Source organism: Falco punctatus (assembly GCF_963210335.1).
Source record: "Falco punctatus genome assembly, chromosome: 2".
NCBI lineage: Eukaryota > Metazoa > Chordata > Aves > Falconiformes > Falconidae > Falco > Falco punctatus.
Genome location: NC_137581.1, coordinates 24,843,936 through 24,856,840, shown reverse-complemented (window position 1 = coordinate 24,856,840; position 12,905 = coordinate 24,843,936). Strand labels below are relative to the sequence as shown.

Here is a 12,905-nt window from a genome sequence, read left to right as displayed (position 1 = left end):
TGTTAGAACAGTTGAGAGAATTAAGCGTATGTTTATGAAGCATATACAACATTAGGAACTAAAAACCCCTGTAATTTTACATACGCAACAAGGCCCTGAAACTTGCACTTCATATACACACAGGTCTGAACGGGTAAAAAAGTCAGAGATGTTTTTTTCAATGACTCAAAAGAGCAGGAGAACATAACTGAAAAGTATATTTAGGTCATACCAGAAGCTGCAGCTGAGGCTTTGTTACTGGCAGCAAAACGGTAAAATGGAGGATTATCACAATGCTGGACTATTGGGTTCACTGGGTCGGTTTGCTGAAGCTCAAAAAGAAGCTCTTCCATTGTCTGAATAGTATTATTGCGACATAGATATATTGCAACCTTTTTTATCTAAAGAAGAAAATAGCAAGTTATTAAACTCTGTCCAACGTGAATTTCCAAAGAGATCAATACACGTTACACTGCAGTACTGAAAAGGCTCAGAATGCAAATGTTACTCCTGGACAGACACCACAACCACACAACTGCATCCATCTTGTTCGTACAGAAATAAAACAGCTCACTTTGAAATCAAGGTAACTTCCCCAGCAGAGTGAGTCTGTTTTTGCTTACCACCCAGAAATGAGCTGTTTAGGTACATACACAACACCCCCACCCCCACCCCCCACCGCCCCCAATTTGGTACCTATCTTTTAAGGATATTGGTATTAACTCTCAATCACATTCAGGGATTTATAGTTTGAGTATGTGACTTCCACTGAAGATGAACCTCACACTCTTGAATGGAACAATCTTCTCATCTAGAAAGCTAGATCCACTCAAATCTTCATGCTTGTATTTACAGATACAGTTGATGTGAAAGAGGTAGCTGCAGCCATAAAGAATAAGCCAGGCTCTGAGTAGCTACTTATGTCTGTAATCAAAGTAATAGCACATGGAAGAAAGGCAGAGCAAATGTGTATATAGAATTCATGCATCCTGATTTGAAAAATTTGAGAGTATTGTTTATAGAAATTCTGTGAATTTCTATAAATTTTTAATAAGACCTCAAATCTCACTGTATGCACCACAGCAATGAGGACTGCTCAGACACAGATCAAATGCGACTGAATTCTTGAGGAAAAAATAATGCGATAGCTATTAAAAGCAGAGACTCTGGCTCAAAAACATTTGATTCATAAACTGCTGGAGCTGGGAGACCATATGGGGAAGCATCCCTGTGTGCTTGCCTTCTTGTTTATAAAGATGTCCCAAAATAGATGCTTAGAATGGAGCTAATACACTGGACTGAACTGCCTGTTGGCCTCACCAAGTACTGCTGTGCTTACACTCTTAAATACCTCCACTAAAATAACTTCCTGACTGCTTCTTTTCTCCTCTTCTTTTCTCTCTCCTTTTCTTTGGCTTAGAGAAAATGCACATATTCAAAGTCTCTTTTACTGTGGTAAGAATTTCCCAGGGGCTTTCCAGATATAAATCCACCTCCTTTCCAAGGATCATTTCTAGTTGGGCTGACAGTGCCACTTCCAGCTTCTTTCACCCCAGGAGTCATGTACCCTACACTGTGTCTTTGCTGAAGAGGTTTCTGAACTGTAGATATTCTGAGAAGTCTTTCAGTACATATGTGAAAGAAAGGACAGCTCAGCAATTCGCACCGGGACACTGGGAAAAAATGCTTAAAGGAAATATAAGAGACAAAGCAATGAATTTAGCTGATTAAAAAAAAAATTAAAAAATGTAAGTCAGACATGCTTTCGGCTTGGACCTGCACAGGCAGAACAGATGGCTGAAGGCATGAAGCAGCTGGTGACTGCCTTGGGGCACAGAGGGTTCCAAAAGGAGATGGGTAAACTGGCGATCTTGCAACTGCATGGTCTTTAGAGCCCAGGTGAGCTGGAACAGTGCTGATAAACTGTTCGAATTATCTTTATTTGGTAATGTGTGTTTGTTATTTACATGATAATGGAAGATACATGTTTATGGTATGAGCAGTCTTGTGTAGTTAGCAGAGTGAGGTATGATTTCTTATCTGTAAACTCCAGGGCATTATCAGAACACTGAGCAGATGTGTGTGATAAGCCCGAGTATTTTCCTGCTCCAGAGAAAGCTATCAGCTAAGGGGTGACTCATAAACACAGTCAGGCTTTCTACAGAAATTGAAAATGTTTTCAGATTTTGCAAAATCTGAGAATCAGACATTTAACTTAGCATTACAAATCACAGACTAACAGGGTGGCACAAAACATAGGAACCTTGTCAGCTGCTGCCACCAGTGAAGACCTGATTGTCTTGTGAACAGCCACTGGAAGCCTGGGAGGGAGAGCAGAAAAGTCTCACATGCAAAATAAGAGCTGCTGAGCAGAGAAAGCTGGTGATGCCAAAACAGACTTCTACTTCTCTCTTTGTGGGGTAAGAGGACTGTCTTGTCCTGGAGGAGGACAGGACTATGAGAGCCAACGCTTCAAGGCAAGGGGGTTTGGAAAGGATTTGAAGAAAGAAGTGCTAAGGGGGTTTGATGTAGGCTGCTTAGAGCTGTGGGATGGCAACAGTTTTGGAAAAAAGATGTGTTGAGACCTCTGGGTTGGCAAGTATCTGGATGGGGGGATGAGGTACATGAGGGGCTCCTGAGCAAGAGGCAACAGGGTTATCAGGCATTTCCAATCAGGTTATACATATTCAGGAGTGAGACACACACTCAGCGCAGGACTACTCCTTCCTCTCAGGAAACTGCCCCTAATCCTTTATGTAAGCTGTCAAAAATACAACAACAGCCCTCACATCATCTCTTATCTCTGTGATTTCCACTTGTTCTCTGTCAAGAAAGCTCCTCCTGATGGAGGCCACCTTTGGGCTCAATCCCAAGTCTGTCATAGTCAGGTTGGAAAGAACCCGGGAGGTCTCTCATCTAACCTCCTGCTCAAAGCACGGTGAACACTGAACGGAGAGCCTCTGCCACTTTGTCACAATTGATGGAAACATCTTTATTATCCTCAACATACTTGGGATCAACCCCTTTGCCTTCTTCTCATATAAACCTTGAGCTTGTTCTTACACCAACTCCACTTTCAAATCTCTCCTCTTTGGATTAGCTAGGCCATGCTGACTTTGCATATATATGCACTGATTTGAGAACACAGAACAAGAAACCATACAAATAAAAGGAAACCAACAGGATGTCTATGGTACAGTAACAACATCTTGAAAATCTTTACAGGCTTCTATATTTCCTTTATTTTATTATGCATAGCAGTTATCATAAACATTTTAAGTGAAGTATTATTTCAGCAGCTGTAAATGAAGTATGTTTATGAGGCTTTTTAAGTAAGTTTAATCAATTAATAGTAATTTCAAATTTATTTCAGAAATCAATAGGAAGAGGGTAACTAATAAACCAGCCTATTATAATTGTGCTGGAAAATCTACTAAATTTAGATTCTGTTTCACCCAGCAACTGAGCAATAAGGAACATGGGAATGGGACTATCATGCTTTTCTCAGACAGCCCTGATTTTATTTTAACTTGAATAATAACAATATCCTGCACAGTTTGACTTGCACATTGCAGGAACAGTTATATAATTCTTGACAGCCATGCAATGACAAAAGTTGATATGGTAAGAAGCTTATAAATGTTAGCTATCTTGTGTCTCTTGAGGTGTCCCACAGAAAGTCTTAGTCTGCTAAAGGAGAAGAGAATGTAGCACTTTCTTAAAATTACACACTTTTCTGAAGTAATGCCTAAATCTTTACAACAAAAAACCTAGTAAGATTATAGCATGTTATGTTCCATTCATGATATAACATCCATTATTTAAAGGACTTTCCAAATTTAACTACTAGCTTTGTAAACTTGATTACTGAGAAAAATCATAAGCATTTAATATTTTTACTTGTCTTCATTCTTCATGCAAGTTATTTAACCTCTGAACATCCATTCTGCCTTTTTAATGTTAAATACATATATAAATTGCATATTTTAATGTAATTCTGACACGGAAAAATATTTCTAATTCTTTTTCTCATCCATTCTCATGCAGTTTATGGCCAGGCCCTGTTACTGGCCTCTTACACAGACATGCAAAGCTCCTCTTTGCTTGAGATGCCCACCTCTTGATTGAAATGAGGTGTGCTCTGCTGGTGGAGACTGAGATTCCCACTACTCAATTCTTTTCTTGAATTTCAGTTTCTTGGCTAATTCTCACTATTTTAGTGAGCTAGGGAATACTTTGGTACTTCTTATTTTTGAAACAGAAATTAATTTTCTGCAGGTGACAGCTGTTACCTTCATTTAAACCTGTGCAGCTAATAGTAAATAAAATAAAGTGCAAACACTTACATAAGGTAAAAGGATGGTATCACTGCTAACACCACACAAACTAATGAGAAACTGCAGTGTTATCCTAAGGTTGTTACTCCATTTTTCATTGTTGGCCAAAGCATTCCAGACATTCTCCATCTCTGGTCCAGGAATTTCATCTCCGTACTGCAAAGGATCATAGGCATACATTTCTTGAAATATGCAGATCTCCAAACTAAGGCATGCTCTTTTAGAGCATTTTCTTATGCAAAACCAGCAGTAAAATGCTGTAAAAAGTGACAAAACAGTATTTTCAAAAGCTACCTCATAGCCTCCAAAGCATAAATTCTATTTAAACGTATTTAGGTTCAGACTCACAGAAGGACTTTAAAAAAAATAAAAAGAAAGCTTCCAGGAATGTAAATTCAAAAGTTGATCCTAAATTCAAGCAGCTTATTTGGTTTCATCTTTACCATTGTTCAAGCGACTGCAGTTCTGGCTCTGCATGTCTGTACCTAAGTGCTTCAGCCTTCACAGTAGTGAACAATTTGGCAACTCTCTCCCGAGTAAATCCTAGCAGAATTAAGCATTTCGCAATGAAAATGAGCAGCTTTTGCTCCCTTTTGCAAGACATGGTTATAGGAATGACTTCCTTTTGTCCAGTCAGTTGTTAGTGTGTGCATCCAGGATGTGGGAGTGCAGAACTGAAGCTGTTCCGTTCCCTATGTAATGCAACTGGCTCCCACTTTGAGAAGACTGTTTTAAGCACTGCACAGACTGACATTCTGCTAGGAGAGGAGTGGCAATCTGCAGGTCATGCTCTTCTGAAAATGATTTAATACATATTAGCTACATCTACACTGTCACGGGCATCTACATCTACTGTCTTCTACTTTGGCACTTCTAGGTGCCTGATGCCAGTTTCAGTATCACTCGTACAGCCTCAAAGGTAGTTCTTCAATCAATATGGTTTGAAGAAAGCATACTTGTTCACTCTGGAACAAACACTTTGTGTGGTTTTGGATGCAACTTACTCCGAGGACTGCTGCTGATAGGCAGTAAAGGTGAGTCTGCATCACATCTCTTTTCAACCCATAAAATTCCTCTAACAATATCCTAGAGACTGTACCATCAGACAATTCATGAGTCAGTATCATCCCCTGGATATACAAGTATCAAAAAAACTTTCTGGTGGGCTGAACCACAGCCCCCGCATTATGTCAGACATGCTCATATGACAAAATGTGACCAAAATAATAATTGTTTTAGTTACAGGACCTCAGCATGAGGCAAGATCCAGAATCAACTGCTATATAGCATGGATACACACATTCTGCTTGAGAGAGGATTAACCCTGAGCAGGTTAGAATATGTGAGGCACCCTGTCTTGTATGACATAGGCCCCATGCATTACTTCCTGGGGTTTATGTATTTAGCAGTTGAGAGGTATGTACTGAATCTGGCAAAAGCAGTGCCAGAGCAGGCACAGCACACTGGTATAGCAGCCTGCAACTCAGCAAAGAGAAGGAAAAGATGGATTCCCAGTACCTTCTTCACCAGCTGTTTCAGGCATTTTGCCTGAAACAGTAACTGGAAAAAAGGAATCCCATGTCCTTTTTTAGGACCTGAGATGTAAAATAGCTTTCTTTTTACAATAGAATGCTTTAACTAGCACCTTAGAAATTTATACTGTTTTTTCCTTTTCTCTATCTTAAAGGATATTGAAGTGTTTCTTAGAAAGTACAAGAGCTTCAGTAGGACAAATTCCAGGTGCTCATTCTCACCCTCAAATAAACCTTAGACATTAACCCAGGAGGTGATACAGGAGGGAACTGAATTTAGTTCCTCTGTAAGTAATTTTTAATGCTGTAAGTATTAAGTTGGTTTTTTATAAAAGGGTAAAACATTTTTCTTTGTCCATGTTTTGAGAGATAACAGTTTTAGCATTGTCCTTAAAAGAAAAACTGAAGGAATTCCTTCCAAAAACAAGGTTGTGTCTGACTAGAACAGACTGTTCCAGATGCAAAATTTCTGGGATCAGAGAGAAAAAACCCAAGTACCTTTTGCTTAAGAAACCTAAGTTTGAGTATTTCAGGAATTGTTTTACAGATTGTTTTGTCTGTTTTGCTTTTTTTACCTTAGCTGTCATGTACATGAGATTATTAAGAACCAGTGATGTGGCCTCAGGAGAGCCCCAGCCATTGCCTTTTAGTCCACTTGTGACCGCTATTTCCCCATCCTTGTCCTTCAGTTCATCTTCTGGAGTGGTAGGGCTTGAACCAGGGAGCAGCAGTCTGTTGTCTACAAGTTCAATGTTATGAAGCCATGGTAACAGATAGGTAAGCATGATCTGTCTTCCATTTGGATGTGTTGTTGGAAATCTCTGGCTTACCTCTAAAATAGTAAAAGTTGAAAAGGACAACATATCAGTTTATGAAAGAAACCTTAAATACATGGTTTAAATCAGATTTCTGCCATGTGTTAGACCACTTGATGGTTTTTATCTTGCAAACCACAAGCATACAAAAACATGTAGTTGAGCTTCCTGAACAGAAATGTTAATTTAATGCTCAATAACAGCAAGCAACTGGTCAGGTCTTCTGTCTAAAATAACTAACATAGTTTGGGTTTAGAAACAGAAAGTCATCCCTTGTTACTGTGACATATTATGTATTAAGTGAAATGGATGTCCATAAAGAGGGAAAAGGATAATTCAGTTACTGGTGGTTATTCTGGAATTTCCAGAGCTTTTGGAGAATTACAATGAACACTGAAGAGTGTTCTGCAGAATTACAAGCACCCCATCAACCTCCACATTTCTAAGGTATAGTTTAAATCTTAAGGCACTTATACCAAGTTTACAAAAACATTTTGCATGTATTAGGAGTCTTACTTCCTGTGGGGAGGCCTGTAAAATTAATAGTCAGCTGTCAGTCCAGGAGTGCTTGTATACAGCACTTTATATAGTTTATAAAAAAAGAATTGCAAAGTAAGGGAAAGGGATTTGGAAAATCTGGGTTAAGAAATACAGTGACAGGCTTCCTGCCAAGGTGAACCACATTAGCTCTCTTTACCAGAATTATTCTGTAAAATCAATACAGTTAACATTTCCTCTCTTTCCTTGCTGCCTGGTATTTAAAAATCTTCAAGACATACACTGTTCTCCCTCCTTATGACTCCAGATGTATAAAAAGGGACTTTGATTGGGACTCTGTATCTGAGTTCTTTTAAATGACACAGCCACTACAGCAACATGAATAGATGGTAACAGTAATAATGAACAACATTTGGGTTTTTTAAGATAAATGAGCCATCAGAATTTTTTCTACAACAGTTATTTATGGTATCTTGGGCACTGAGAAATGGATGATGTATTGCTCCTTGACCCTTCTTCTAGCCCCTACAGACGGAATAAAAACAACAGAAAGGGATTTCAAGAGCCAGTAAGAATTCCCACGATTACAGACATTACATTCTGTTGTATAAAAACTAGAGCAAAGCATTAGATAGATTAAAAGAGAGATACATCTCAAAACGCCATTGTTCCCAGGAACAGTCTCAGAGTGGGCATATTCTGAATGGTGCTCCTACAGGTCTGATTCTTCAATTTTTTTTTCAGTAACCCTGACAAAATGTATTTCTGATAAAATCGATAGTAAGGCTTGCATATGGGGCAAATAACAGAAGGTAGAGACCACTCATTCAGAGTCTTTTGAATCATTGGTAAAACTGGACAGATGCAATCTATCTTCCCAAAGTTAAAGTCATGTTTATATGAAATGAAGAATTCTATCCTCACAAGTATCATCTATTACAGTAGAGTTTGCCAATGTCACTTTAACTTATTCAGGGCCTTTGTAATTTCAAAGTTACCCTAAGATGACACAAATGGCACAGTCTCCCCAAACAGGGTTTTTAAATAACTATTCTGTACATTGTGTAAGTACCTCTAGGAAATATATATTGCATTTCTAAATCTGATTTGACCTGAACCAGAATGAAACCAGGTCAAGCTAAATTTATAAACAGAATTGCTATTCACAGGTGGAAATGTCTTAGCAGTCTACCATTTGTATAAAAATGTAAAGCTGATAAGTCGAACAGATACAGGTACCTGAAAAAAGTGGAAGCGTAAGTTCAGGATACATCCTTGCTAGTTCATATGAAAGCAGGGCAAGTGAGACACTGTAAAGAGGTGGCAATGGACCATGTGTACCATACAAGATACTGCCTGGTCTTTGCTCAGCTACCTTTTTTGAATAAACAAAAAGCTTTGATTCAAGGATCTATAAAAGACAAAAAAAAGCCAGAAGTAATGAGACAATAAAAATTCATTAATTCAGGAAATGTCAGTGTTTCAAGTTTAGATACCAGAAAATGATCTATATGCTTCAGAGTACGCTCTCCAAACTTGAAAGACACCATAGCTAATATTTTTACATTAATTTTTCTATAAATATTCCCGTAAGAATTTATAGCCAAGATAAAACTAGTTGTTTGTTTTCAAAACAAAACTAGAAAGCAAATAAACGGTACTTTATAAGAAGTTCCCATAAAACCCCCAAAGATAGGAGGACAAAAAACATAGCTGATACATGCCTGCATAAGTTGCATGGAAATTTCATAAATCTCTCTGTTGGTGTCAGATGCCTTGAACAGCACCAAGTTTAAAAGCGTCACTATATCAAAAGGATAGTTCCTAGAAGAATAAACAGTACATTTTTGTGAATGTTGGTGAGGAATGCAGATTATATTCACTCTGGTTTACTCTGTAATATGGTCTAAAGAGAATGCCATCTTTCTTTTCTCTGTTCTACCACCAGAATATGAAAGGGAGCCTTTACAAATACATGCTGCTTGATCAAAGGGCAGTCTGGTGAATGGGAAGAAAGAAAGGATTATTTCTGATTACCTTAGGCTAATGCTTAGGAATGCTCTGAGTTACCCACAGTGAGAAACGCAATACCTGTCTCTGTAACTGTCAATTCATTTTAATTTGTAACATAAACTGTTATAGAACAGGCCAACACCCATAAGAGAAGATGGGTAGCATGAAAATTTCCAGGGACAAAATAGTTCTTAAGCCGAGCTACAATTAAAACAGTCCCGTTGGAGAAAAGACACTATCTCTGACATGAACATTCCCAGATGTTAAACAGTTCTATCAAAACAGTTTTTGAGGAGTAAACATGAAGAACTACTTCAAAAAGTCCACTATCTATAAAGTCAATATTAACTGTAAGGATAAACATATTAAAGTGTTAACTTAAAGAAAATATTGCCAGAAAAGCAATTCTCATGTCACAATATTTAGATTTTCACTAAATGAGTTTCCACTTTCCTTGATGACTTGTAAATGCAGCTGATTCAATTGTGAACCATCTACTTCTTGTTATAGATGTGAGCTACTGTGTTCCTGGATAGGTGCAGAATACCTATTTGGACATCTTAGTGTTAAAAAACAGAGCAAACACAAGCACAGCATGGGACGTTCTTGGTAATTCCAAATGCTAGCTGCAGTCCTTCCTCTACACCTGTCTCTTTGTCCTTCCACTAAATTTAGAAAATAATAGTAACAAAAAAAAGTAAGGGAAGTAGCTTCTTTGTAGGAAGACGGACATCAGCAATGACATACATTACTCCTCATTTTACAAGCAGTTTAAGTAGTGGCCTGTCTATACATGTTGGTAGATGGTAGAGAAAAACTGTTAACAGCTTTCAAATTTGAATAAAACCCCCAAACTTGATAGAAATTGGACTTTCACTCCAAAGTAAATCATGCAGATCAGACTCTCACTTTCTACTGTAGGTATGGGAAAGATTAATTTTTAGGACACAGTGGCACAGGTAACACAATCAGCAGAAAAAAGACTGGCTGAAAGCCTGATATGTTTCTGTGTGCATTAAAAAAATCCCTTAAAATAACTGAGTTTGCAAACACAAAATTCCATCCATATTTAAAAAATCTCAGTATAATGCAGTGTATAGTCTAGTTGTTGCTGTAAGAACAAAATGTTTTTACAGATAAATTCTAAAATACTTGACCTGTTTTGATTTGCTATATCCCGTGTTTCTCTGTTGAACTATGCTGATCAGACGTCTTGCCAAATCATTTTTTGTCAAGAGTGAAATTTTCACTTTATTATAATTAGATGCAAATTATCTTATTTTAAACTACCACTGAAATTCTCTATAAATTTTGTCTTGAAAAAATACCAAAAAAAAAAAAAAGGATACATTTTCATGAAGGCCTGACACAAAAGCAGTATTTGTATTTGTGTCTTCATGTAGCTTGTGCTTACTTAGCACTAGCAGCAACAATGTTACCAGTCTACAGGAAAGCAACTGGTACCAAATCAAATGAAATCCACTCAGAAAAACAACAAAATAATGACTCTCAAGCCAATAACATTTAAAACATTTTTGCTTTTATAAAGTAAATGAAAAATCATGCCAAATCTTTTGAAACTAGATTTATGACCTATGTTCAAATTAGTGTTGTGGTTGTTTTGTATTTTCCTGAGTAAAACAGTATTAAAATGCCACAGATTTCAAACTCAGAGTAAGAGCATCTTCTACCAAGCACATCACTTCATTTTCAGATTCGCCTTTTTTTTTTTATTTTGGAAATAAAGTGATACAGTCCCCAGGAATGGTTTGAGAGGATATAACATAGGAGTGTGACTAACAATCCTTTACAGCACAAGCTGAACCCCCCAGTTTCCTTTACATTTGAAAGTGTTGATTAATAGGTTAATTAATACCTGCTTCCACACACAGTTGCAATGGCTTTGAAACATCCAGAGGCAAGCTGGTATGATCCAGTATAACATCGATCTATAGCCCAGTTGAAGAGATTGATTTGATCAGGATTCAGTTCTAGCAACAGGACTACAACTTCACAGCCAAGCTGGTGAACCTGAGCAAATAAATACAAGTCAAAACATGATTGGTGAGATCAGATATGTTCATTCTCTGCAATTCTTAGAGTGACATAGGCAAAACAAGGGGAGAATGGAGTATTCAAAGTAAGTAAAAAGAAATCAGAAAATTTATCATAAATCTACTTCAAGGATAGCAGAGTTGAAATGTGACTCAAATTTCAATACTTCACACTTGAAAGAAAATTGTGTATGTAAAAAGATTACATAAATGAAATAAATTTTCAAAGGAGGTTTCCAAAATTAAGCACAGAAAAAAGCAGAATATTTGGAAAATCTAGGACACTTGATAGGTGTTCTTAGGCAACTTCCACTGGCAATGATTAACTTATTTGTTAAATGCTTATTCCCTACTTCATGTAAGTTTCATAAAGTGACACACTTTCACGTATCCTTCTTTTGACTAACACAGAAAGATGGCAGACAAAGAAACAGAACTTCTGCAAGCCTGGGGCCATGAAAACTTGTATATTTAATCCACCTGCATCAAGCAATCTAACAACTCTCCCTACAGACCTTGTATCACTCTAATCCTGGTACCACCACTGCTACAAATACATTATAGCTAAGGCTTGGACTGTGCCTTAGTGTTCCTTCAGCAAAGGATAGTACTGGAACACCAAACACTAATGCCTATTAATATTCTGTCACTGAGTGTAGGTAACTACTTGTAAAGACTGTAAATGATACTTAATGTCAAAGGACCAGGTAGAATCCACCTCACCTAAATCTGAACTAGTTATATAGGCAATGAAATTTAGTTACAGTCCTTCGTTACAATGATTAATCATGAATTATAGTGATTAGCTTAGGGGAAACAAATTTCACCTATCATATCCAAATTTTGCATTTCAAGGGGAAAAATTAAAAAAGGTAATTTTTGTGCCCACTTACTTTATGAGTGGTATATACCTAATGATCAATTAGGCATGGTGATATAGTATTTGTTGATAACGAAAACATATCAGGACGAGATGTATTATCTTTTCATTTCTCTTGTTCTGTCTGTTTCCTTCCCACATCCATAAGAATTTCCATTATACGTATCAATTACACCTATCTTTATAGCTCAATCCCTACCAGCATTCCAAGATCTTACGTAATTTCCAAAAGATGTTCTCTGTTGCTATCCCTTTTCTTCTACTTTGTCAAACCTTTCCTTTTGTAACCAATTATCATTTCTACAGCACGTACACTCTAGCTGTTCCACAAGTCTGTAGGATTTGCTGTCTGCATTTTTTCAGCAATCACAGTCACCTGTGCTGGTATGAATCTTTTTTTTTTTTTTTTTTTCCCCCCAGGAGAACAGCAGGTCAATATGCAAGACACCATATAGGGAAAGATCACTGCTTGCTCTCTCCATCTCTTTGTGTAACCCACCAATCTACTCTTAATCAAAGAGATAGTCCAATCAGCTATAAATACAGAAATGTATTTATGACTGGGTAGTTACAAAGTCCAAACCCATCTTCACAGAAACAGAAGAGAAAGTTGCAAGAATAATCTATTATATATTTTTTAAAAAGAAAAGAAATTCTCTTTCCTCTCCTGAATCATTTATCCTATCCTCTTGACTTTAGAAGGTCTACCCACTCACTTTCACTCAGATTTGTTTCACAAGCATCTATGTTACCATGCAGGAAGGGATTACACATTTTTATTCCACAGAAATTTGAAG

General features: G+C 37.3%; 1 protein-coding gene across 6 annotated transcripts in view; it reads right to left on the bottom strand.

The window, feature by feature from the left end:
• Nucleotides 1–12,905, bottom strand: part of FRY (FRY microtubule binding protein) — a 217,527-nt gene that overhangs the window by 62,274 nt on the left and 142,348 nt on the right. For all 6 annotated transcript variants that reach the window (XM_080377495.1, XM_080377492.1, XM_080377493.1 and 3 more), the window contains exons 29-34: nt 11,051–11,205; nt 8,886–8,985; nt 8,401–8,572; nt 6,424–6,680; nt 4,326–4,472; nt 212–380 (exon numbers count right to left, since the gene is read on the bottom strand). In XM_080377495.1, coding sequence (XP_080233621.1) covers nt 212–380; nt 4,326–4,472; nt 6,424–6,680; nt 8,401–8,572; nt 8,886–8,985; nt 11,051–11,205 — 1,000 coding nt within the window. The remainder of the gene's footprint in view (nt 1–211; nt 381–4,325; nt 4,473–6,423; nt 6,681–8,400; nt 8,573–8,885; nt 8,986–11,050; nt 11,206–12,905) is intronic.